General features: G+C 44.9%; 1 protein-coding gene across 2 annotated transcripts in view; it reads right to left on the bottom strand.

Moving 5' to 3' along the window:
• Positions 1-26627, bottom strand: part of BRCA1 (BRCA1 DNA repair associated) — a 53064-nt gene that overhangs the window by 17850 nt on the left and 8587 nt on the right. For both annotated transcript variants that reach the window (XM_081837589.1, XM_081837590.1), the window contains exons 4-12: positions 25831-25908; positions 24519-24607; positions 23135-23280; positions 20041-20134; positions 19107-19155; positions 13630-13757; positions 10078-13257; positions 8975-9063; positions 6606-6765 (exon numbers count right to left, since the gene is read on the bottom strand). In XM_081837589.1, the coding sequence (XP_081693715.1) occupies positions 6606-6765; positions 8975-9063; positions 10078-13257; positions 13630-13757; positions 19107-19155; positions 20041-20134; positions 23135-23280; positions 24519-24607; positions 25831-25908 (4013 nt within the window). The remainder of the gene's footprint in view (positions 1-6605; positions 6766-8974; positions 9064-10077; positions 13258-13629; positions 13758-19106; positions 19156-20040; positions 20135-23134; positions 23281-24518; positions 24608-25830; positions 25909-26627) is intronic.

The following is a 26627-nucleotide window of genomic DNA, read 5'->3' as shown; positions in this document are numbered from 1 at the left end:
TCCAAAGGAAAGTAGAGCAATACATTTGGCACAGCTTGGCTGCAGGAGTTGCTAAAGGAGGCGTACAAGGCACCAGCCAACAATCTTATGGGTTTACTCCTTAGCGTTTTCTTCTCCCGGGGATACCCCACAGGACATCAGAGGTTTCAAATCAGAGTTTTCCTTCTCCTAGATGGGCTGCCTTCCCAGGCTGAGCCCCACCTGCCCCCTCACTCCCCTCTATAGCATGTGCAAAAATTGCCTTCCTGACCACTGGACCCACTATTGGTTTCAACCACTCAATCCACCAGAGCCTGTCTCTGCATGCAGGGGAAGTCCCTAACTCACCCAGGATTTCCTGTTGACAGCTTCTAGGAGCCACAGGCGAGAGCTGAGTGCAGGGTGGGGACCAAAGGTGGACAAACTGCCCCAGGAGGAGTATGATGTGTTCCTCACCAGAGGTACTACCCTCCCCCTAACAACCCATACATCCAATGAAATTTATGAATAGGATTAAGTGAGGTCCATTAACTTAAGGTCTACTCTGAATAAAAGTTGAACACCACCAATTGTGTCAAAGATTGAAAGGTAAATCCCATAAATTGCTCCTTCAAACTCATAGCTGAAAACTTTTTCCTGTTTTAAGGGAAATTCCCTTAAAATGAATCTACAAAATCTGCTAGCCCACAAACATCACTTTCACTAGCATGTCTAGTCACACATAAAATAATCACTTGTTGCATATCAAGAGCATGAATTAGATAAAGGAACAGCTCCTCCAGTTTACAGATACAGTCATGCCCGGTCAGCTGGAAAATATTCTTATTTGCCATTAAGTGCAAAGGCAAATTAACATTTACAAGCCTGAGCTAGTTGAATGTCTGGGGGTAGGTGGGGAATTAATCAATCAACTTTCTCCCTTATTGTAGAATTAGGAAAAGCCCACCCTACTCCCAATTTCCTCCACAAATTTGTCCAATCTGCTTTTAAAGCCATCCACATTGGTGGCCTTTACTGCCTTCTGTGTGAGTGACTTTCATAGTTTAACTATGCATTGTGTGAAGAAGTACTTTATTTTAACTATCCCGAATCTTCCTATGTTCAGCTTCACTGAACGCCCACAAGTTCTAGTGTTATGACAGAGGCAGAAAAACTTCCACTTTCTCCATGCTGTACGTAATTTTGTAAACCCCAATCATGTCACCTCTTTCAGGCCTTTTCTCTGAATTAAAAAGTCCCAAATACTGCCACTTTTCTTTATGGTGGTCACTCCATCCGCCTGATCACTTTGCTTGCCCTTTTCTGAACCCTTTCCAACTCTGTAATATCCTTTTTGATGTGAGGCAACCAGAGTTGGGCACAATACTCCAAATGCAGTCACACCACAAATTTGTATAACAGCATTATGATGTTGGCATTTTATTTCCGATTCCTTTCCTAATGCTTCCTAGCATGGAGTTTGCTTTTTCCACAGCTGCTGTACACTTGATCGACATCTTCATCAAGCTATCCACTACAATCCCAACGTTAGCTTCTTGTTGTGTGATGCCCTTTTCAAAGCAAAGCAATGACAAGTTTTGAATCTTTGTCCTGATTTGAGTCCTCATTGGCTATTATGTGTATGGGTAGAACTGAAAGAGGCAAAATCTTCTTAAGGACTTTTGAGAAGTCAACTGACAGTGAACTCAGCAATCACTATTGTCCACCCCTAATTGTTACAGCCGTATAACCAAGTCTGAAGGAGCCATATTTGCAAATAGGCGGTTGAAAAATGTGGATAGATCAGACGTGCAAAGATGAGCATACTCTACAGAATCACTGGCACCGAATGCAGATCGCAATACCCTTTGGCAATCAGCTCATTAAGATGACAGTTACTCTGAACTTTTAAAAACGTTTCAGCTGCCTTAAAATTCTGGGTCATCTTGCTCATTTGGCATGGGCCTCATTCTTCCTCTTGGAAGTAGCTCTGTTGCTTTCTACTGCTGGTGTTTTACAGCTGGCTCCCCCACAGACCTCCCAAGAGAACCTTTGACCTGAAGCCTGGTGGAGATTAGCATTGCTCTGTTTCGCTTGCCCACCCTTTTGCAGAAGGCAATGATGCCTACTAGCCATAGCCCTTGTTTGCCTCCATAGGGTGTCAAAAGATTAAGCACCTGGGACCCTGCAACAGCAAAAGGTTATGAAGTTAGTCTAAGAGAGGGACCCGGGTGTGTTGTTGATGCAGCAATTAAACTGGCCTTCCTTGCCCAGAGGAACAATTTGAGTGAGTAGCAAATAAAAGCCCTGAATGAATGTGTACACTTTCTTGGAGTAGCATTTCTATTACAAATTTTATCAGTACACCAGGTCACAATTCCAAAAGAAGGGCATCCCCTGCAAAGCCAAGGTAGCTTCTGGGCTTTATCTAGCTAAAGAAAACAAGCTAATGTGATACACTGTCACAACAATATGGGGATGGGAATGCATTTTAAAACCAATGCCATGGCAACAGAGCTCAACCTGATGCATAAACTCCTCTGTAAAAATGCAAAATTAACTCTGTATTGCATCATCAGCAGAAACTATAGCGTGGTGCTTTAACAGACAGAAGAAACATTTGTTTCTGGAATTAAAGAGGAAGGATAAACAGATCAGAAGAGGGCAAACAACACTGGACTTGCTGAGAAGGTTCCTTCTCATCTTAACTGTGAATGGAGATTACTCCTCTTACTCATTCCAAAGGAAGAACTAAGAAAATCTTGGTGCTGTCCTTTCTGCTGAGACCAGGACCCCCAACTCAGTTTCAGGACATGGTACAGCCAATACATTAACAACCACCATAACTGTAAAAACACTACAGTACTAGAAAAAAGGGGGGAAGAAAGAGGAGGAAAGGAGAGAAAAGGACCCCCAGACTCAAACCAAGCTGAACTGTATGCCTCGGAAGCCAAATGCATCACCCCTCATCTACCCTATGACCAGCAAGGGAACTTCAAGGTGAGCCTGAGTACAACTGGATATCCTTCCACGTACTGATGAGAAGAAATATCCATGGTAAGTTCAGCGCTCTGTTCTCTATTAGTGGAGGAAGATACCTAAACTGGAATGTTCAACTGTTGTACCAATATCCTGGTCTTTCCCCTCACTACTCAGGGTCTAAGGGCAAAGGGTCTGTAGGGACACCATTCTTACAAAAGCCACATCAGCAGAAGCAATTGTGTTGAACTGGTAATGCTTAACAAAATAAGAGGCCAAGGTCCAGGTGGCCCTGCTAAAACTCTTCCAATGGAGCATTTGTGCTGCATGCTGAAGTCGCATCACTGTTGTGGAATGAACTGTGACCATTGAGGGGCCATGTGCTATACAGTGGTGCCCCGCAAGACGAACGCCTCGCAAGACAGAAAACCCGCTAGACGAAAGGGTTTTCCGTTTTGGAGGTGCTTCGCAAAACGAATTTCCCTATGGGCTTGCTTCGCAAGACGAAAATGTCTTGCGAGTTCCTGTGGGTTTTTCCCCCTTTCCCCCGTCTTTTCCTAAGCCGCTAAGCTGCTTATCAGCTGATCCGCTAAGCTGATAAGCCGCTAAAAGCCGCTAAAGCCGCTAAAAGCTGCTAAACCGCTAATAGCGCTAATCCGCTAAGCTGTCAATGGGCTTGCTTCGCAAGACGAAAAAACCACTATACAAAGAGACTCACGGAACGGATTTATTTCGTCTTGCGAGGCACCACTGTACATTGTAGGCTAGAGATACAGGGTTTACTCCACGTACCTATGTTAGCTTTGGAAACTTTCCTGCTTGTTGTGGAAAGCTAATAGGCTGTTAAGCTGTTTGATTACCATAGATTCGTGTTTGTTGCATGTCAGGCTTGTACCCCTCCTCTTTGGGGGTTGGGAAGAGGGGAAGTTTGAGCCTAGGAAAGGTGGCAGGAAGCAGAACCATGTGACAAATGGAACTGATCTCATTAAAGTAGAGTCAGCTGTAGGCCTTGCTGCAAACTTGGAACTGCAAAGGTATGCACCAATGACCAGGCATATCTCCTCCAGCAATGCTCTCTCTTTCAGAAAGCAACCGTGTAGCAAGACAGCACTGCCGACAAGAGTCAGCCAGGATACTCTCTGGGATCTGAATGTTGCTGGAAGACTGAACTAGGACTAACATTCCCAGGGCCATTTGACTGAGGAAGCCAGGCACAGCCCCCTCTCAAGACCTAATTTATTGAAGGGACACAAAGAGGAACTTGTGTTGATGCAGGGACTTGGTTCTGACAATATAAAACTTGAAGGTCTGGCAGTGACCAGTGCAAACTGGTCCAGTTCAAGGGGCATGGTTGGATGAGAATAGGAAGAAAGAAGGAAGGATGGGTTCCTGAATCTTGTGAAAACGGAGTTGGTTTTTTAACTAAAAGCTGGATCTATATGGAGGACTGCTTTACCTTGGTGGAAGATGCACAATTCACCTTCCGCTAGAAGAACTCCCAGTTCCAGTACTTCATGCAGAGGTATCCGTCATGAGAGTGGCACTAAACCAAATAGTTGCACATTTCTAGAACAATGTGATTAGTTCCCTCTCCTCCCCTATGCTGACCCAAATCTGCTCTGCATCCCCAGAACAAATTCAGGGAAGGGGAGGAGAAGCAAATCCAACACTTTTTGAACTATATAACCAGCAGCGTAGCGTAGGTTGTCAGCACCTGGGGCAAGGCAAGTAATTTGCGCCCCCTAACCCGGGGCAAGGGAAGTAATTTGCGCCCCCTAACCTGGGGCAAGGCAAGTAATTTGCGCCCCTAACCCCTAACCTGCCGCCGCTGCCAGCTGCTTCTTGCTGCTGCCTGGGCTGGGGTATTTACGGTAAGGTAGCCACGGCGGCGGGTCCGTGTCAGGTGATCTGAGGCGAGTTGCCGCTGGCGCTGCCGCCCAAACGACGCCGCTTGCCTGGAGGGCAGAGAGGCGAGGAAAATGCAACATGTCCCAGCAGCTGCAGCAGCGGTGGGGATGTGAGGAGCAGCTGCCTGGCGCGCCCTCCGCGGCCCATGCTGAGAGCTGCTGCCTGCCGGACGCCTTCAGCCCGGACGCACGCACAGCTCGTCGGTTCCACAAGACATGGGGCTCTGCTACAGCCTGCACCCGAGGCTCTTCGCCGACTCCGGAGGCGGCAAGCGCGCCCCCCCAGATGTTGCGCCCAGTGCGGCCGGCCCCCCCTGCACCCCCCACGCTACGCCACTATGTATAACAGTCAATAAAACCAGTGTTTCCCAACCGGTGTTCCGCGGCACACTAGTGTGCCGCGAGACGTTGCCTGGTGTGCCGTGGGAGGGCACACTCATTGAAAGCAAACAAGCATTATGGCGGCGGCGGCAGCAGCGGCAGCAACGACGGCAGAGGCAGCGCTTAGGCCCGGCCCACATCGCCTTGGCTCACAGGCTCCGGGCGCCGACGCCGCCCCCTCCTCCCGCCGCCAGGACGCGCGATTGGGTGGCGGGCGCTGGGCAGGCGGTGCTCCGCTGGCCCGGCTGAGGAGCGAGCGCAGGCGGAGAGGGGCGGTCGGGGCGCCCAGTCCGCGCGCGGCGGGAGGCAGCTCCACTGGAGCCACTTACCTCGGAGGAAACGGGCACGGGGAGCAGGGCAGTTGGAGGAGGGCTAGGCCTCAACCCTGCGGCGGGGCAGGGTTACGCGCGCCTCAGGCCGGCATCCGTCGGGGTTTCGCCCGCCCAGCTTGGGCCTGGGACCCGGCTGCAAGAAGTGCACCGCCAGCATTTAAAAATCGCCCCGGGACAGCGGAGGACTTCTCCGCTGTCCCGGGGCAATTTAAAAGCCCCCGGGAAGGCAGGCAGGGGGGACAAAGACTTTTGCCCCCCGCCCGCCTTCAGAAGAGGTCCAGGACCTCTTCTGAAGGCTGGCGGGGGGTGAAAGTCTTTGCTCCCCCCTGCCTGCCTTCCCGGGAGAGCGGAGAAACGCAGCGTGTTTCTCCGCTGTCCCGGACAGCTTTTGAAGGCAGGCAGAGGGGAGCAAAGACTTTCGCCCCCCACCCGCCTTCAGAAGAGGTCCAGGGCTTTGCTCCCCACCGCCAGCATTTAAAAGAGGTCCTCGGAGATTTCCCTATAGGCTTTCTTCTTGCGAAGCAAGCCCATAGGGAAATTCATCTTGCGAAGTGCCTCAAAAAACGGAAAACCCTTTCGTCTTGCGGGTTTTCAGTCTTGCGAGGCATTCGTCTTGCGGGGCACCACTGTATATATAGTCAATACAGGCACAGAGTTAATTTTTTAAACATTTTCTAATGGTGGTGTGCCTCGAGATTTTTTTCATGAAACAAGTGTGCCTTTGCCCAAAAAAGGTTGGGAAACACTGAATAAAACAATGAAGGTAGGGTTTTGTTGTGCACTTGGACAACACACTGGTAGTTCAATGTTATCTCCTATTCAAAGTAGCTTGTTAGCAAAGTCAACTGCTGACAAGAGTAATTAACTTAGGTTTAGCATCTCTTTGTGTCAGTAGCTTATGACTTTTACAATGAAAATCATAATGCAATATTTGAAAATAGAAAATAAGACACAGGTCTATTTCAAGGTGTTTGATAAGAAGTAGGAAAGCATTCTTAATACCCAGGCAATCTTCCTGAGAAAAAATAGAAGGCACTACATTGCTCACCCCTTGCTGATTTTGTCTGTCCTCCAGTGAAATCACCTTCCTCACCAGGAAGCAGTGATCCTTCACGGACAGCACTCTGGCTTCCCTGTTTGAGAACTGCTTCAAGAATAGCCATCTTCTGCTGGAGTTTCTTTAAGCTGTTTTGCATGGCATTTTTTTGCTGCAGACGAGAGAACAGAACACCGGATTTGCCCATGATAAGTTATCTCTTTTCAGTGAAGAGAGAGTATCCTTGCATCCCATCTAAGGCAACGTTGTGGTGCAATACAAAGGTGTAAGCAAGGGCACAGAGAAGTTCGATGGGGAAAAGAAGAGAAAAGGACACCCTCAGTGCTCAATTTATTCTGACTGAAAGCCCTGGGAGTCTCTCGCAGCCTGACCACAAGCAGTGAAACAACCATACCTGGGTGAGTAGGACACCAATACCCACTAAAGCAGGCATAGGGCAAACTTGGCCCTCCAGATGTTTTGGGGCTACAACTCCCATCATCCCTAGCAACACTGGATGCCTCCCTCTCCCACGGCCCTTGTGCCGCCTTCCAAAAGCCAGTTAAGCAAGGTGCTGGGCTTTGGGAAGGAGGCATGAGGGCTCTGACAGGGTCCTAAGGTCCTCCCACCTCCTTCCCAAAGCGCAGTTAGCATTTTCCCAGCTTTGGGGAGGAGGTGGGAGGGCTCTAGGACCCTGTCAGAGCCTCATACTTCCTTCCCAAAGCCCAGCACCTCACTTACCCGGTTTCTGGAAGGCAGCGCAAGGGTACTGGGGGAGTGTGTGCATCAAATTTTGGCCTCTTCTCCCCACCCCCCACCACCAATAGGTTTCGTGTCAAAGTACTCTTGTGGCCCACTTGGTATCAAAAGTTTGTATGTCTGTTTTATTATAATAAAGACCTCCCCTCCACAGTGGACTTTTCCCATTGAACCGGTGGTGGCTGGAGGAGGCACCCTTCTTGTGACTCAAACCACAGATCCCAAAGATCCACGAGGGCAGCATGGAGCACAGCCAGTTTTATGATGTTCTGACTTCCTTCTGCACCATTATAATTCAGAAAGCATGGTGGGGGGGAGAAGAGAACCTTCAGAAGCTTAAGGTAAAAAACAGAATAAGAATAGAGCTTTAATGAAGACTTGTTGTATCAGAGCAGGAAGTTTTAGGACTAGGAGGAGTTCCTTCTACTTGAGAAGAGCAGGCAACTTAATGAGAACGAAAACCTTGACTAGAGTTAGCAGGAGGAGTAAGCCACACAAGGATACCCTCCTCAGCTGAAGGAGAAAGGTTTGCAGCACTGGGAAATTTCTCTTTTGTACGTAAGTCAGCTTGCTGAATGCATGCAGAAGTATACATTACAACTGCAGCAGTTGCAAGGGAGCTGGTAGCAGAAATCTTATTGAAATATTTCTGTAAAAGAACTTTATTGCAGGCTTTTTGCTAGCAACGCCCCACACCCCCAGCAGTAGCAACTATCACTGGCTTCGTTCTTTCCCTTCTGCAGGAGTAGGAGTGGGACAATGCTTCATGCCCAGTGAAGGAGATTCATCCCCCTCTTCTGCCCACCACATGAGAGAAGGAAGCCAGCGGGGTTCCCAAGCACCTGCTGCTGAGCCAAACGCCACAAAGAAGTTCTTTCTGGTGCCTCCCACAGCAGCACTAGGGATTTTGAAAGGTGGGCTGCCCTTGAAGATGATCCAGAGGCTGCTGCCAATGCAGAATGTGGTTGCTAAGCACAGCACTGGCTGCAAGTGAGCTACAAGGCCCAATTCAATGTGTTAGCAGTAGCTTATGAAGCCTGAAATGGCTTGGGGCCCAAGTACCCCAAAGAGCACCTCCCCCCATATAAACCAACTCAGGCCCTACAATCAGCAGATAAGGCCTTGTTGGTGGTGCCGCTACTGGAAACTGACCTATGACAGGGCCTTTTCAGTAGTGGTTCCCCATTTGTAGAATGCCTACCCTGGTGAGGAGCACCCACCTCCAACATTATTAACTTTGAAAACATTCCTATCCACCATGTATTTGGTGGCTGGAAAAATACTATTCCTGGCAACCCAAAGATCATTGGATGAAATAATGTTACTAATGATAACTTAAAATGCTTTAAACTGTTTTAGAATGCTTTTTTGAAAAAAAGTGGACGTTATGAAACAAACAATAAATAACATGGATTGATTCTAGCTCATTAATCCATGCTGGTCCAAGCAGCTCTTAAAGGCCTCCAGTGACAAAGGTTCAACCATGTTCCCAGTATGACATGTGGTTCCTGTATACCACTAGCTTTCCAAGACTTCTCTCCTCCCAAGATCTTATCCTCCCTTGCTGCAGCTTGTCTGCATTAGTCCTTCACAGCCATGCCTGAAACTGCACCATTTCATACCTGTGTGGTAAGAATCTCACTCTGGGAAGATAGGCCACATGAATCTCCCAAGCAGCTAGCTTCACTGTCATAGTCCAAGGTCTCTTCACCTTCAAAAGATAAGAACCCTGTTTCTCATACAAAATATTGGAGAGCATACGGAGATAATTCCCAGCCAAGGCTTCTTATTTATTGATACAAAGATGTGCCCAACATAAACCACCCCCAGAAAGGAAGAGGGGAGCTTTGGCTAAAAGAACAAGAAGGAACGGAGAAGGTTAGGAAAGCTTCCTACAAAATCACAGCCTGGGCTCAAAGCATGCAGTTAAGATACAGTGACAGGGCTGGAGAAATATTTCAAATTCCTAGGTGCCAGGGACAAATGTTTATGCACCCGGGATTATTCAATGTTAGGCACTGAGAACACTGAATATATATGAACAGTACATGGAGGTTAACCCTTACCTCAACAGCTTCAACCATCACTGGAAATTGCTCGCCATGCCCTCCATGCAACAATTAAGCTTTTAAAAAAATATGCTATTGGCACCAATGGAAGATTTTTTAAAAAACCAATGTAATACAGGAGAGCAGGGTGATAAGTACAGGCTGAATAGGCGAGTATCACCTGCAGGCCAGAGGTTCCCCATCTTACCCATCCCTGTTGTAAAAGGTCTAAGGGCCAATTTATACTTTATTCAGCACTATAGGTACACTGGTGACTGCTGTAGTGAATATTAAAAATGTCTGGTATGTGCATCCCCTCTCTGTATTCAGAAAACCCAGGAGAGGGGCAATAGTGTAATGTAAACACACTTACGGGGGGGGGGGGGAGACAAGAACCTCCATTTCAGTTAGCATTTAAAATGCAGTATGAAGACTTTCAAGTGAAACAGGATTCTTCCTTAAACTGGATATATCAAAAGAGGTACCATCGCCTCCTTAGCTGTTTCTATATATGGGCCTATGGCTTGCAGACACAAGCTAACTCATAAAACAGTACACTGTAGTGTAAAAACACCTCATTTTCAGCTGAACTGGTAATAAGAGGCAAAAGGGAGAGGATTCAATATGAAGGTAGGGGATTCAAAATAGCATAAATTTTAAATAACATGTATTCGTACCTAAATTGAATTCTGAATCCACTTGTTCTTGCTGTTCATCTTTCTGTTGTCCAGCATCTTTTGAGACTTCATCCCTGGGCTGAGTGGCTTTTTTATTCCCGCTAAGACTTTCCAGATTTTCTCTAGAAGTGGGAGCTGGAGTTAAGTGTCTTGAGTCATGAGGCCTGCTGCGGAAATCCTCAGCTGTGTGTGACTGGGAAGAAAACAGCTTCATAGAGCACTCCGAATCCTGACTTGGACAGACATGCTCATCTTTGGTTTCTACATTACATTTGTTGCTGCTCTTCAGCGCTGGCATCCCTCCCAATGTCTTTTTCTTTTTCAATGGTTCTAGCGGTGTGCTTGCCGATTTACCAAATATCAGTGCCTGAAAAGATGGCAACTCTTCATCTTCGCTAGAATCTTCCTCCGAGGATGGCAGCTTCCGTGCCCATCTCTGCTGTGTGCGAACGAGGCCTTTTTGGCTCAGCCTGGAACTTCTTCTGTTGCCACTACCCAGGTCTCCCTTAAGTGGGGTTTGCTCGTCTGTGCCAGGAGATATGGCCAAGCTATCACTCCTCTCTATTTCCCCAAGGTTAGGTGAGCCCTCTATGCTTCTGATGACAGGGCCTAGCAAGCCCTCTGGTGTCTCCGAGGACACCTCAAAGCCATGGTACTCCTCCTCAGCGCACTGTTCCAAATTATTACTGTGAACCAAGCACTTAGGAGTGCCTGTATTGCAATTATTGGTTGCTTCTTCTGTGTCACTATGCAGTTGCTTTTGTTCCATGGGGCTACTCTTTTCACCACTGAATTCAGAATGTGGTAGCTGACAAATTACAGGACATGGCTGCATGAATTCTGGCTGAGAGTTTAATGCCAGCCCTTTGTTTTTAGTGCTTTCAGATTCTGCTTCTTCAGAGTTGTCTATACTAGAACGTGTCTCATTAATGACACTTAAACTGGTGCTGTGGATGATGACATTTCTCCAGACATTTGGGCTTCCACTGCTGCTGCTGCTGTTATTTGAGTTTGCAACTTCTCCCCTAATTTGAGGGGACATACTCTTTTTAGTTACTGGCTTTTGACTTTGCTGGGGACTGTCAGGATTCTTGGTGGCTAATTGATCTGGTGTGGATGGATGATCTGGGAACGCAGTTTGTGAGGCAAGCTGGGGGTGCTCAGTTCTCCTCTCGTGATCAAGGAAACCAGTAGCACAAGATGCCAGTCTTTGGACAGAGCTGTTCACCTCACAGGCAGCAGCACCTCTCTTCTCCTCACAAAATTTATTGATGCAAGTTGATTTCTTCAAACAGTCAACCTTGCCATCTTCCCCCAAGCCAATGTGTGTCTCTTTTTGAATTTCTGCAGCAGATTCCTTTACTGGATGCAACAAGAATGACTGGCGTTTGCAGCCATTGAATATCTTCTGCATGAAGTTTGTATCCAGTTCACTGTCCTCAGTTTCTGAGTTCACCTCCAAAGTTCCTGCAGCTTCATCATTCGTTTCAGGGGGTTTACAGCTTCTCTTCATATCCCCTGTGCAAAACTCATCCCCCTCTGGTTTCTGGGTACATAACACATTCTTCTCCGTCTGGTGGGCTACTGTGAGCTGTTTGTCCTCAGAAGTGGTTTGCTCCACCTCCGGAGAAGCAAAATGCAGAAGTGAGCAGCTGTCCTGGGAACTTGCACTGGGAACAATGCAACAAGGACTGCTGCCCTCTGTGGTTTGTTCAACACCTACCTGAGGAGAAGCTGGAGGGTTAGCACAAGCTTTACTTGCATCCCCCTCCACGTCCATCAGGCTGGTATCTGACAAAGACAGGCCCTTTTGGAGCCTGCCCTGCAACACATTGGGGTAATTTTCTGCTACGGAAGGCGTTGGCGTGTTTTCTTCATAAGACCACCTACGCTTCTTTGTTTCTCTCTTATCCAACTGTTTCCTTCCTCGCTTTACTGGCTCACTTCTCCTCCAGGCATCTTCTGTCGACAACTGAAGCCTTCTGCTCCGCCTGACTTGCACCTGGCTTGTGCCAACTTCCCTTAACTGATCATTAGTCTGTATCTTTGCCTTCTCAGGGGACCTGGAGCTTCTGTCCATCATTAACTGCAATTCGCCAACAGGCTTGATTAATTGTCTACGTATCTTGCTCAAAGTGTTACTTTTCTTCTTTAGATGGTTAAGGTTTGATTCTGGTGATTTCTGGCATATACTCTGAGATGGTGCATTTAAATCAGTTTCCAAAACAGAGAGCCCTTCCTTGACAGGAAATTCAGTCAGCAGCTCAACTTCCTTTTGATCTGCCACAGGGCTATTATCTACAAGAGCAGGAGCTTGGCCACCTTCTTCCAAAGCAGTATCTTCATCTCCACCAGGCCTCCTACTATTTACTTCCACATCTTGCCTCCTAATGAAGTCATCTGGTAGCAATTCTGATGTGGCCTTCCTCTTTCGTGATAATCTTTTTACAGGTGCATCACAGGATTCTGTATTCTTAGCAACGCCCTCCTTTGCTTGGATACAAACTGTTTCCCTCTTGTTCCAAAGAGGGGTTGATTTGCGTTTCCTCTTGTACGTTCTCCCAAATAGTTTATCCTCAGCTTTAGAGGTAACTGGTTTGGGCAAAGACCTATCACCTTCACATTCCACTGTGAAGACTTTCTGGTATCCAATCTGTTCAGTCTTCTGGGAGACCAGAGAGTCTCCATCTGACAAGTCTGGATCTTGATCCACCTCCTGTGTGTGAGTATCTTGCAGGGATCTTGGAGAAAGATCCTCCTTGCTTTTAGACAGCCATGCTTTGACTTTCTGGATGCTCCGCATCAGCTTCTTCCCAGAGACTTGACTCAGAGGACGTTCAGGGGAAGTTTGTGACTGCAGTAGCTGTTCCTCATTTTCACACAGGACATGTTTATTTCCAGAAGGCAGCCCCGTATTAACATTTCCTGCATCATGCCCAGCCTGTTTATCTGCAGTGGGCTTTGTGGCTTCATCAGCCAATTGTGCCATATTGAGTAAAGAGCAAGAACTGCCCTCTGGCATGGAATTGGAGTTCCTGTCAGGTTTACCCAAGCAGGGATCTGGAGAAGACAAACCCTGACTCTTTTCCACAGTAGCATTCTTCTCAGGAATTTCTAACTTTCGAGTGCTGGCTAGAGTTCCTTCTGTGTTTCCAAGTTCTTCCAAATAATCACATACACCTGAAAATACAAAAGTTTAGAAATGGAATTGGCTTGCCTCTTACACCAGCTACCTTTCTTAACTGCTGCCTTTTCTCACCACCAATTAAGCTAGTCCAAGCCCTGTCACCACTCTCTTAGGAACAGAGTTCCTTGTTGAGCTACCCTAACCCTTCCCAGAAGGGAGGCTATTTCTTTGAGAAGTGAGTTGTGATCAGGTGCTGGGACTCCCTGTGAGAATGCAGCAAGTCGTAAAAATCAGGCCCAAGAAAAGCGTGCTAGCTGAATTTCACAAGACACAAGTAAAACCCCCCAGAGTGGTGAACTAAGCCTGCATGATGCCTAGGCATTTGGATTCTTATTTCAGGTGCCATCGAGAGAAAATCCTCATACCTAGGATATTTAATGGTGTCTCATCTTCAGCACTCAGCTCAGAAAACTCCATGTGAAAAGGGCTTGGGCTTTCATTCTTGGCACACCCTTCATCAACTCGAGCTGGATAATTACGTCTTAAACTCACACTGTGAAGAAGAAGAATGAAACAAGAATGCCCAGGTGACCAAATGATGAACTGCAAACAAACTCTTAAAACCAAGTTCCTGCCATTAGGGTTTACAACCCCAGTACAGGGGTTCAGGTAAATAAGGACAGGAAAGAACGAACCCTTCAAAGTGCTCACATTATTATCCAAAGTCTTAAAATTAGGCCTCAGATATGTGAAAGACCACTTCCTTCCCTGCAGACACTTGTTAAGATCATCAGAGGAGGCAGAAGAGGACTTTCTCTGTGAGAGTTCCCAAGTTATTGAATGCCCTCCCCACAAATATGAATCTGGCACCTTCATTATGTAGCTTTCATTGCATGCTGAAGACGCATCTCTCTATCCTAGCCTTTGACACTCAAGATATATATAGTTTACAACCTGTCCTTTTCTTTTGATTGTATTTGTTTTAAATTATAAAGTTGTGTCTTAAATTGCTGTACAGCATCCTAGGACCTTGTGAAGGGCAAGTAAAAAATTCAATAAATAAATTTTAATCACAATGCCTCTATACTGTGTCCATACTTCATGCACGCACCCCCGCCCCATTCTTCCAATTTGTTTCAGGAAATCCAGAAGTGAGGAAAGATGGACAACAGAAGGTGGGAATGACATATGGCATCTCCCAAGCAACTACAGCTGTTCCACTGGGTACCAGGATTTCTGTAACCAATTAAGAGCTGGCAAGAGTTGCTCTCTTTGGCCCATCCCTTTTAAATTTCCAATAATACAGCTGTTGGATGAACCAGGCAGCATGCAGTTGACCTATCTTCCATTACATGATGGTCATCTAAAGAAGTCTTGAGGCAGATGCCAACTAAGCACAGGAACAAAGAAGTGGGAAAAGAAACTCTACTAGTTCCAAGCTCTGGCATATCTCTCCTGTTGCATCTGAGAAGACCAGCTGACTCACAAGACAACTTGCCTGAAGCCCAGTGAGTGGCCCAGGCTGTAGTTCCTTCACCCTCTCAATTCAGATGTGTGTCATAAATGCTGCAGGCTGAGCTATAAATTAACAGCTACCACCAGAATCCATTGCTCCTTTTAACATGCTACTTGGAGAAGTAGTGAGAAATGTATCTCCTTTTTTCCTACTCTCTTTCTAAACTGTGGTCAGTGGGCCATTTTTTAAATTTATTTTTTGAGAGGTATGAGAGCTCTATTGTGCTGTAGTAAACTGTATGTACCTGCTAAATGGTCCTGTAGGCTGGTCCTTCTCTTTTAGCTTTGTTGGTTTTAGGGTGAATTTGGTTGCTTTTATGATACGCCACAATATTTTGATATATTGGCTGCTTGAGTGGGGAGAGTTTATTTGTGACTAAAGCAGAGGTGGATAAACTATGGGTCTCCTAGGTTATCGGGCTACTCCTCCCATCAGCCTCAATCAGCATGACCAATAGTCAGCCACAGGTTAACCACACCTGGTCTAAAGTGTGCATTATCCTTTGACATCCCTGACTGTTAAAAGAATTTTTTGTAGCGTAGGAATATATTGATCTGATGTTTATGAATTTTGTATAGCTATGCAACTACCCCCACTGAGTGTCAAAGAAAAGATGTTAAAGATTCATGCACAGCACCAACAACAGTGGCAAAAAAGAAAAGTAAAAAATCCACTGAAACACTTCAGCAGGGAGAGACAGTAGCAAAGGTCTCACTGACTAGAGCTGCAACTGCAAAGTCTGACCTTGCTACAATTGAGACAAGCTACTGTAGAATAACTTGTGCTTTGCAGAACTGGATTTGTGTGGCTCTGATCTTTATTCACAAGCCATGGGAGCAACAGAGTCAAATTTTAATCCTCAACGGGAGCAAGATAGCCATAAGAAGCACATGCAGTCCTGTTATCCTTCACAAATTGACCCTGTTAGAGCAAATCAGCATGACACGTTCAGTCCTCACAATGCCACTCTAAATTTCCCACCCAATCACCTGCCTATTTTCGGCAATCAACCCTTGGCCATGTGCACAAGTTTCTCTGATCGCCACTTGCTCCATTGCCTCCTTTTTCAGTTCCCTGCCTGTTCCACCTACATTTTTTCCTTGCCTCCGTCTTCTCCACCCAATCTTCCTTCAGGTCAGGTGCACCAACTCTATGGGGCTGAGGCTTCTACAGACCCCCCCCCCAATGTCTGCTGCGATGGGGCTCAGCCCCCATAATTTTGAGGGGGCAGAGGAGGTCTGGCGGGAAGTCCCTGCGCAACATCTCCCAAAGCTGTGCCGCCTGGCAGGCGACTGTCGCAACGGGAGGTGGTCTGGTTGGCCTCTCCCAATGTGATAATCATCACACATGTGACGGCTACAACTAAGCACCTGTGCTTCAGGCACTAGTTTCTGAACTCAGTGCCCCTTTTTTCATCATTTTGCCACTGGACCCTTTCTCCAATGCAGAAGTAATTCCCACACAAACAAATAACAGGTGGCAGTGAGATAGTATTTTGATTTTTTTTTAGCCTATAAAGCTGTGCTTCTCAAACTTGGATCCCCAGCTGTTGTTGGACTACTACTCCCACCAACCCTCACCTCTGGTCCTGCTAGCTAGAGATGATGGGAGTTGTAGTCCAACAACAGCTGGGGACCCAAGTTTGAGAAACACTGCATAACAGATAAACTCCTGGAAGGTGAGTAAGTAGCTCTCTCTCAACCTACCACCCCCAAACCAAGGGCTGGATCCAGAGTAAGTTAACTGTACTTAGGTTCCCCAGAGTAAGTTAACTGTACTTAGGTTCCATAGATTCAATGGGAACCAAGCACAGCAAGAGAAGAGTCCCTGTGAAAAGGCCACAATTACTACATTTCTTGTTAAGTACAAGGAACGATGGCAGAGATAGCATATGCAGTGCATTCCAATGTTCCGAACTATAACTCCCATGATCCAGGACCACTGACCATGCTTATTGGGCTGATGGGAGTTGCAGTCTAAAAATTACGGAGGGCACCATGTTGAGTACCTCTGCATTATGGGATAGTCACTACATTTCTATTCAGCATCTGAGGGGGAAAGGAAAGAGATAAACTTCCTCTATAGCAATAGCTCCATGAAAAGCACCAACGAAAAAAATCTGTAAAGGTCTATCTGTTTAGACAATCAGTCCAGGCAGAGGGAGATTTAATTAAAGTTAGTTGCAACTCGATACACCTCAGGTCAATCAAGTTCCAGTACCTCCTCAGAGCCCCTTCCAGCCCAAATTCAGTGTTCAACTGCTTGCAGGAGCCTTGTGCTTCATTGAGTTGCATGCAAACATGTTGCAATTTTAAATATTTATAATTCAATTTAAAAACACATTTTTACATAAAAGCAGGGCATTTACATACTTAGCAAAAAGGCATACTATGCAAATTAGGCTTCCCAGATTTGTAGATCTGGACAAGGCAACCCTATTATGCCTCAGATTAAAGCAAGGAAGACCTACAAAAGTTTAAATTGCACTAAACCGTAGAAGTAGTAAGAAAATCATTTTACATTCAGGGAAGAACAGCCGCAAGTGTGGAGCTCTTTTAAGGTAGCCTTTAAATGGTTTCTCCCTCCTGCACTATTGTGAGTAGAATTTATGGTTCAAAGATGGTGGCCTGAAATATAATGTATTTGGTACTTTCCCTTTGACTTCCCTGGATCATGGGAGTTATAGTTTGGAACATTGGAATGCACTGCATACGCTATCTCTGCCATTGTTCCTTGTACTTAACAAGAAATGTAGTAATTGTGGCCTTTTCACAGGGACTCTTCTCTTGCTGTGCTTGGTTCCCATTGAATCTATGGAACCTAAGTACAGTTAACTTACTCTGGGGAACCTAAGTACAGTTAACTTACTCTGGATCCAGCCCTTGGTTTGGGGGTGGTAGGTTGAGAGAGAGCTACTTACTCACCTTCCCACAACTCCTGGAACGAGCAGAGCAAGGAACAAACAACTGATGGGCAGCAGGGTCTGCACTGGCCCTATTTTTTCTTTGTTAGCAACCCCAGATGTGTGTCCAGTGGTGGTCTTTGCTTTGCAGCATGAAACTTAAAATTATAAAGTGAATTTCTTATGGCATGAGTTTTCATATGTAAGACCAGATGCATGGTTAAACAGCACAGTTTCATCCTCAAAAGGCTCTAAACTGGATGGAAAACTAAATATATAAAATGATACATAATTCATATTGAGAACAGATGTCTGCTTTCCTTGGCCCAGAATACTGTGGGGGGGGGGGTCATTCATATACTAAACAAAATCCTATTTATGTTCTATCATGAGTTTGACTAAAAGAGTTTGACCAAAAGAGCCCTGTTGAGAATTTTAAAAATCTCAGACAAATAGACCAAATTTACTTGCAACAAACCATAGTTTGTTGCAAGCACAGGAAGCAGGATAACACACTTGTGTGTAAGAGAAGACTTAATGCTTCTGTTCCTGGTTAAGTACAAACCATTGTTCGTTGCTTGCTCTGAATGAAAAACGGTGGTTTGTTCAAACCAAAATTTGTTAGCAAGGCAAGTTATCACACAAATAACACCCTGCCTTGTTGACAAACTGTCTTGAACAAATCAGCATTTGTTTAAGTTGAGCCAAAGCAGTAACTATGCTTTGTTCCTAACAAGAAATGGAAGCTTTAAATCTCCTCCCCTCATGTGAGGCCAAGGTTCACTGATATAAAAACAAACTATTTTTTAACATGTCTAAATTGGGTCAAACAGAAACACCCCCAGGAGCTGCTCCACTGCACTAGGGATTCAGAAGACAGTTTAAAATCTTGCACTGAACAAGTAGTTGTGATTAAGCAAGTACATGCTATCTATTTTTTTCTTTTTTTGCCATTTATAATTAACTTAGTGCCATCTTCTGAGCCCTAGATATAAGTGCAGATTAGAACAATAAATTTATTAATGATCTACTTCACAGGTTCTGGGTCTTCAAAATAAACTAGAAGTCAATAGCCAGTTGTCCCTGGGCTGAACCAAGCTTTCTGAAAAATACCACCCTGTACCCTGTTCACCTTTCCTTCCATTCACATATCGATAAAGAGCCCAGAGAATAGGAGGTGGAGGAACAGTAAACATTCCACACAGAAAGTGTAAGCACTTATCAGAGAGAAGACCAAGAAACAGCCATTGCAGAACACTTATCTTCATAGGATGCTACAGAGTAACAAGGCATGAGAGTTGTTTTTTCCTCTTACCTGTACTGCACAGCTGCAATTCACAGATCCAGAGGGCCATTAGCACTAGTAAGTATTAAAGGAACATCTGCAAAGCATGGTAGTGTACCACCAAGATGCAGCGGGGGGGGGGGGGATGAATACTGTAAACAAAAAGGTACTGACAATTTAAATTGATGGCTCTACTCACCATCTGATTGTATCGGTCTTCTTAAATGCATCTTCAGAAGAGTCTGATCCTTAAATGAACAAGGTTTACTATTATAATTTTGACAAAAAGGGGATTCAAAAACCACAATTAGCATTGTTGGCTAAGGTTTAGCAGGATCGTAGCCACTCTGTGCAGAACCTAATGCTTTCCCTCAAATATTCCGTAAAATCCAGGTTGACTGAATCAGCAATACAGCTCATAGAAACATTTAAATAAAAAATATATGCTGGCAGGCAGTCCACTGGAATGTGAACAGTGTACCTGGATTAGGGCCCAGAAAGTTAAGTTTGGGCAGGATTTGGTCTTGGGAAACCAAGGCAGAGAGTGGCTTGCATGCCACAATAAGCAATAAACCATGGCTTGCTCTGAGCAAGCATCACCCTTCTTTGCACTAGACCTGCCTAGAACAGGAACGAACATCAGAGGTTATGGTTCAGTTTCTCCCCAAACAAACCACAAGTGGAAGCCAAGGTTTGTTCTTGGCTTACCACTCAAGAGATGTTGGAGAGAAACAAATCATGAGTCTCGGTTCACACATACTGTTATGCCAAGCCTCACTGTTTTCCCCAGCTCCAGGCAAAGCAACCAGTGTGGGAGCAATTAAGCAGCATGCAGGAGCATACTTGTTTACAGTATGTTTGCAGTAAGTTCAAACCCTGTTCAGCTGTGTCCACTAGGCGATCTGGGACAAGTTAGAGCAGTAAGCAATTCTTCTTTTAGGACGCACCAAGATTCACCATTCCTTGTCGTAATTACCAAAAAAGGGGACACTATTGAAGAAAAAGTAGTAAAACAAAAAAAAACCAGGCACGTTTAGGGATACAAAGATGCTACTTTCAGCAGATGACAACAGATAAGTATTATTGTTCTAACTCCTGCTATTCTGACTGACCCCATTTGTTGAAACACTTACCAATTTCAAACACAGCAGCTTTACTGGAATTGCTTTTCTTTCTCAGGGAGCGCCTTGTTCCACCATCTAATGGCAAGTTGGAGGTCTCACCTTCCTAAGGGAAGCACAGAAGATGCTGTTAGGGGCCTACAGACATTAACATGCAATCCAGATGCAGTCTAGTCTTTAGGTCCCTGTATTCATCACAAAACTGAGTCCCCCCTGTACTTTTCAACATCTATATGAAGCCGCTGTGAGAGATCACCAGGGGGTTGGGGCTGGATGGTCACCAGTATGTGGTTGATACCCAGCTCTACCTCTCTTTTAAATCAGAACCAGTGAAGGCAGTGAATGTCCTGTGGTAGTGTCTGGAGGCAGTTGGAGGCTAACGGATTGAGGTTGAATCTTGACTGACAGAAGTACTGTTTTGGGAGAACAGGCAGGTGTGAGGGACTCCCTGGTCCTGAATGGGGCAACTGTGCCCCTGAAGGACCAGGTGTGCAGCCTAGGAGTCTTTTTGGACTCACAGCTGTCCATGGAAGCACAGGCCAATTCTGTGTCCAGGGCAGCTGTCTACCAGCTCCATCTGTTATGCCAGCTGAGACCCTACCTGCCTATGCACTGTCTCACCAGAGTGGTGCATGCTCTAGTTATCTCTCGCTTAGACTACTGCAATGTGCTCTACATGGGGCTACCTTTGAAGGTGAGCCGGAAACTGCAACTAAGCCGGAATGCGGCAGTTAGACTGGTGACTGGGAGAGGCCACAGAGACCATATAACACCGGTCCTGAAAGACCTACATTGGCTCCCAGTACGTTTCTGAGCACAATTCAAAGTGTTGGTATTGACCTTTAAAGCCCTAAACAGCCTCAGTCCAGTGTACCTGAAGGACCGTCTCCACCCCCATCATTCAGCCTGGACACTGAGGTCCAGCTCCGAGGGCCTTCTGGCAGTTTCCTCCCTGAGAGAAGTGAGGTTACAGGGCCTACTCAGTAGTGGTGCCTGCCCTATGGAACACCCTCCCATCAGATGTCAAGGAAATAACTGACTTCTAGAAGACATCTGAAGGTAGCCCTGTTTCAGTAAATTTTTAATGACTGATGTTTTACAATTTTTTATATATGGTGTACGCCGCCCAGAGTGGCTGGGGGAACCCAGCCAGATGGGTGAGGTACAAATAACAAAATTATAATTATTTTAACCACAGAACTCTTAAAATCTGATGTTGAAGAAACTCTAGCTCTCTTGAGGCATTTACTACTCTACGCATAAAAAGGTCCCCTTCTGACTTGAGCAGGAGCACTGTCAGCACATGGGGCATCACTGAGGAGTTGAGTGAGCCCCACCTGTTCCCACAGGCCCCTTTGCAAGTTTGGCAGTGAATGCTTGAGGAGGGTTTCCCTCTCACACACAAGTTATACTGATACAAGTTTGTATAAGATCTTGAATGAAAACTTTAATGTAGAACACCAGTGCTGGCCTCCTTAGGGTTGGGAGAAACATTTTCTACTCATCAAAAAGAAAAACACTGCGATCTATACTAAGGTCAATAGCTATATTAAATTACCAAGCCTGGTTGGGTGAGACCTCCGAAATATTCCTTGACTAGAGGATTGCAGATGGCTAGACAAATACAGAATTGGTCTAGGCCTGGCAGCACGAGGGAAATAAGCTGCATCAATCCAATAAGGCTATTTAATCTATAGGAGGTATCTTATTATGGGCAACACTTTAACCTGAATAATGGTGATGGGAGGATATCTGAATATAGCAGATCATGCCAAGTTTCCTTCCTCCTTGTCAAGTGTTGCTGGTGCCCAAAGGTCCAAAAGAGAATAAGTGTGCCTCAGACATCCTTTGGCTCCACCTTGCACAGCTCCTCTACTTATTTCTCAGGTCTTAATAGGATTCTAGGCCAGCTTTCTGAAGTTCAAATATAAGCTTACCTCTACTGGATATTTAGTTGACCAGCTGTTCACCTGAGTACTCTTCCCTTGGCTTGCCAGACTTGTCCTATTTTACTTCCCTTACCCATCTACACCAGTGTTCCCTTTCATTTTGTTATGGGCTAATCAGCCTACTCAAACCATTGCAATTTTCTTATATTTCCTTGGTCAGCTGCCTCGATGTGGATTGGGTTCCTCCCCTTTAACTGATGTGCCTACCTTTAAGACAATGGCACTCATGATTAGCCACCAACAAGATCTGACTTTAAGGCAGGTCAGGAGCCAGAGAAAGGCAGAGTGGGAAAACAAAAAGGGAAATTTAATTGTGGTGACCAGTTAACTTTTATCTCCCAGTTTCTTGAAGGTTACTGCAATGCCAAAACCATTCGGTTATAACAAACCTCTGCTTTAGTCTGCAGTGTCCCTTTTTAACAGTTACTCTTTGAAGCTTCCCTGAAACACATTAGCATGGAAAAATATCCCTCACAGCGGTAATTTCAATGACAATTAAAATGCATTATAGCTTCAATACTCCAAAGCAATAAAAACAGCTTTCATTCAGATGCTTTTAAAAAATAAATAGTTATTCTAAAGGGAGTGATTATATACTAGCACTTTTCACAGCCTCGGAGTCCAACTCAAGTGCTGTTTATAATTTTATAGTCTAAGCAAATCAATTTGAAGCCATCTTGCTAAAGCTAAGCGGGTCTGTATTTGGTCAACACCCAGATGGGAGTCCATCTGATAACCCCAAGTACGCTGCACTCAGCCACATGATGGGGGGGAAAAAAGGAAAATCCTCTTTGCTACATGAGCAATCAGGCTGGCACAATGAAGAGGACTGGATCAGGTCTGCTGCTATCACATAATGGCAACAGAGCCAGCTCAGGATTCAGCAAATATTGTGCCAGTCCAGGCACAATATTTGGGGTTTCTGGGGGTTTCCACTGGCTACTGCCAGGCATTCTGGGGGTTTCCACTGGCTACTGCCAGTCATAGTTTCCACATACCCACCATTTGGGTGGGCACATCAGGGCATTCCTCACCAGCAGTGCCACGGAGAGGCACCTCTATCTCACCAAACCTTCTCCAACATAGTGGTTCAAGGGGTTGGATAGCTCTTTAAATATCATTAGGATAGCAGGCAAAAGGAGAGAAAACACTGTTACCAAGCTAGCATTTCTCTTTTTCACTTCCTTCACTCTCTTCAGTCTGTCCCTGTAGCCTTTGCAATCAATGACTTGTTTTTCTTTCCATGAAACAGAAGCAGAAGCATCTTCTAAAGCTTTCTTAGGGAAACACAGATCATCTGAAACTGAGAAGATTAAGATAATCAAGAAGCAAACCCTTCATCTCAAAAACCTGGGACATGAAGTCAACCTCTTAATAAGAGGTGAGCTTTGCAGCACAAAGCAAGCCAAGCTGCATATAAAACATTATGGTTCTGGAATTCTGCTGCCTTTGGACTTGGATTTGGGGAAGGGGGGCATTTCCACTGGGGGCAAGCAATATGTAACATTTGCAGAATGCAAGCTTCATTTACCATAATTTTATATAGATTTTTAAAAGACTCCTGTTTCTAAAACACTGCAAAACCAAAATGCTTACTCACTCCTAGTTATCATACAGTTGTCCAAATACAAAGGTACTACAGTGGTCAGTGGTACCTCGGGTTACATACGCTTCAGGTTACAGACTCCGCTAACCCAGAAATATTACCTTGGGTTAAGAACTTTGCTTCAGGATGAGAACAGAAATCGTGCTCCAGTGGCGCGGCGGCAGCAGGAGGCCCCATTAGCTAAAGTGGTGCTTCAGGTTAAGAACAGTTTCAGGTTAAGAACAGACCTCCGGAACGAATTAAGTTCTTAACCCGAGGTACCACTGTATATCATCTCTGGAAGGCACCCAGGCTCAAACTTTGCTCTACTTCAAGAGGAAGGGCTCCAAGGTTGTAGACTAATGTCTTCTTCTCCCACAACAAGCAGCAACCATTTCACATGGGGGTTCTATTCCCGGCCCCTGTACATGTCAGCGGAGAACATATAAGTACACCCTGCCCCCGTTCTGCCTTCTTCCAGGTCCACAAGGACTCATGTGTCAGCAATTGTGTGTCAATTGGACACACCTAAAATGGCCACGTCCTGTATTCAATCTGGTTCTATGAAGCCAAGGTAAGAAATATGCATTTCAAAGGGTACTGTTTGACACCTTAGAGCAGGGAGTGGCCCTCTAAATGTTGTTGGGACTACAACTCCCATCATCCCTGACCATTTGCCTTGCTGGCAGGGCTGATGGGAATTCAAGTTGAGACAGTTTCCCCACCTGTCTTAGAGGTTGAGATAGGATGCCAGAAGATGAACTAGTATAGACCAAATCATTTAGAACTTTATAAGGCAAAACTATCATCTTGGGATTTATTTAAGGATGCAGAAAATCAGTTGTGCAGTTCTGCACCACAAGAAGACGGGGGGGGGGGCGGAATTCTAACTGACCCAGCTTGCCCTCCCCCAGCCTAGCAAGTCTCAGTAGTTCATGGAGATACATAATACCTACACTTGAGCCCTGTATCATGTTCAAAAGCACGGATGGCTTCCAGCACCACTTTGATTACTTGCTTAAATCGGACATCTTCCCATAGACTTCTGAAAAAAATAAAGACAACAAAGATATGTAGTCAAGAAGATGAAATAGACGTTTTTATCTACAGTCACCTGAGACAGGGCTCAGGGGACTGGATTGGGGAAGTGGAATAAGTAATAAGAAAGGTTTCCAAGCAGTAGATCCTTGAATTTCTAAGATGCTGCAGGCTTTTGTCTAATTAAAGAATTACTCACTTTATAATAACCCAAGAGACAGTAGGTATTGCACTTGCTGTTTCATACCCATTTACTCCAAGAGTCCTTTGGTGTAAAAACAGCAAGCCATAATAAAAACAACAGGGTCCTGATCAAAATTTAGGTAGAGATGCAGAACTGTTTTCAGCCCAAGAGACACGTGTAGCTGGTGGGTGGAGCCAATGCAAAAATGGGGAGGGCCACCCTGTTTATCCACACTCCCCCACACATTAACAAGACTCATTCACCAAGGTATTTATACACTCACAACGGCACTAATTAGATTTGAAAAATGTACAGGAGCAGTTTTTGAGCTTAATTGCCATGGGTTGGGGAGATAACCATAGCTGTGCCTCTCTTCAGGCATTGAAAGTTCTTCCACAGGTGTGGAAGACACAAGATCTACCCACTCTGGAAGAATGGCAGATGAAGATGATTGATTACATGGGTTTGGCAGAAATGACCGGCAGAATCCGAGACCAGGGAAAAGAGTCGGTGGAAGAAGAGTGGAAGAAGTTTAAAGACTATTTGCAGAAACACTGTAAAATTAAGGAATGTTAGAGAGATGTTGGAAAGTAACTAAGTGGTTTTCAGCTGTAATGCTTAAGAGATAGAAAATAAGGATTTGAAATAAGTAAGACCTAATGGAAAGGATTTGCTCAACAAACAATCTGAATTGGAATATAAGAAAGGGTGGTATGAGGAGGTCTGGAAAGTAAGGTAAAAGAAAATATGTAAATGGAATTCATATGGGGTTTTTTTGTTTTTTCTTGTTCCTAAATTGTTTTTAATTTTTGTATTTTTGTATTCCTGTTTTTTTCTTTTCTTTTCTTTTCTGTTATAATGTATTAATTTTGAAACTAATAAATATTTATATATAAAAAAAGTTCTTCCACAGGTGTGTTCTCATTGCAGAAGGCTCTAGTTATCTGCCTATTGTTGAAACTGTTATCCTGGGTCTGCACCGCAGTGTGCTTAGTTGCATAGTTGTTTCATCCTATTCTAATTAAATTTTGTCATGAGGAACTTACCTTTTGGTGACTTTGGCATTGCAAAGTGGACACCGTACCGCACCCTTCTTCTGTTTAAGGAGCTTAAACATGCAGAAACTAGAAAAGAAAAAGGAAGTCTAGGTGTGAATACTGGTCTTTATCTGAAGTGTGGGGCACCCTACTAAGCTCTTGTTGGCTTGACCACCATGTACACACACCTCTGTCAAGCTCAGTTACCACCACTGCTTTCTTTTGCCAGTTTGAACCAAAACAAACTGCTTACTCACAACAGTTTCAGAGGCATGTGATCCTCCATACTCTGCCTCAACTGGACCCCAAGGAAGGAAAAGAATCAATATACCAGCTCTCCATGCTTACCAGTGTAGCAAAATGTTGCCTCCTTTACATAATTTCTTAGCTTTTGTTTATCTCAAGTCCTTCCATCAGGAATTACTGTAGAAATGATTCTATGGCTTTTTAAAAAAATATTACTATTCAAAGTTTGTGCAGTAATTTACAGGCACAACATAAACATAACAAGGAGTCACAGTGAATTATAGGTAGTATGAATCAGAAATAACAACAAGAATTTTTCCAGTATGGTAGCTGAGATTAAGATATAACAAGCTTACAAATCACTAAGATTGTTCCAAAATGATTTTTGGAGAGGAAGTGGTTTGTATAAGTTGGGGAGAGGAGGAATGATTATTATATTATTGGAAGAGATCAAAGTACCACACGGAGTGAAAGGAATCTGGCTTGACTCAACTTTTAGATAAGCATGTTTAATGACTTAACCTTTCTAGGAGGAAAGTATGTTGCCAAATACATTTGTA

Source organism: Podarcis erhardii, assembly GCF_964252035.2.
Source record: "Podarcis erhardii genome assembly, chromosome: 13".
Classification (NCBI taxonomy): domain Eukaryota; kingdom Metazoa; phylum Chordata; class Lepidosauria; order Squamata; family Lacertidae; genus Podarcis; species Podarcis erhardii.
This window is presented reverse-complemented; position numbering and strand designations above follow the sequence as displayed.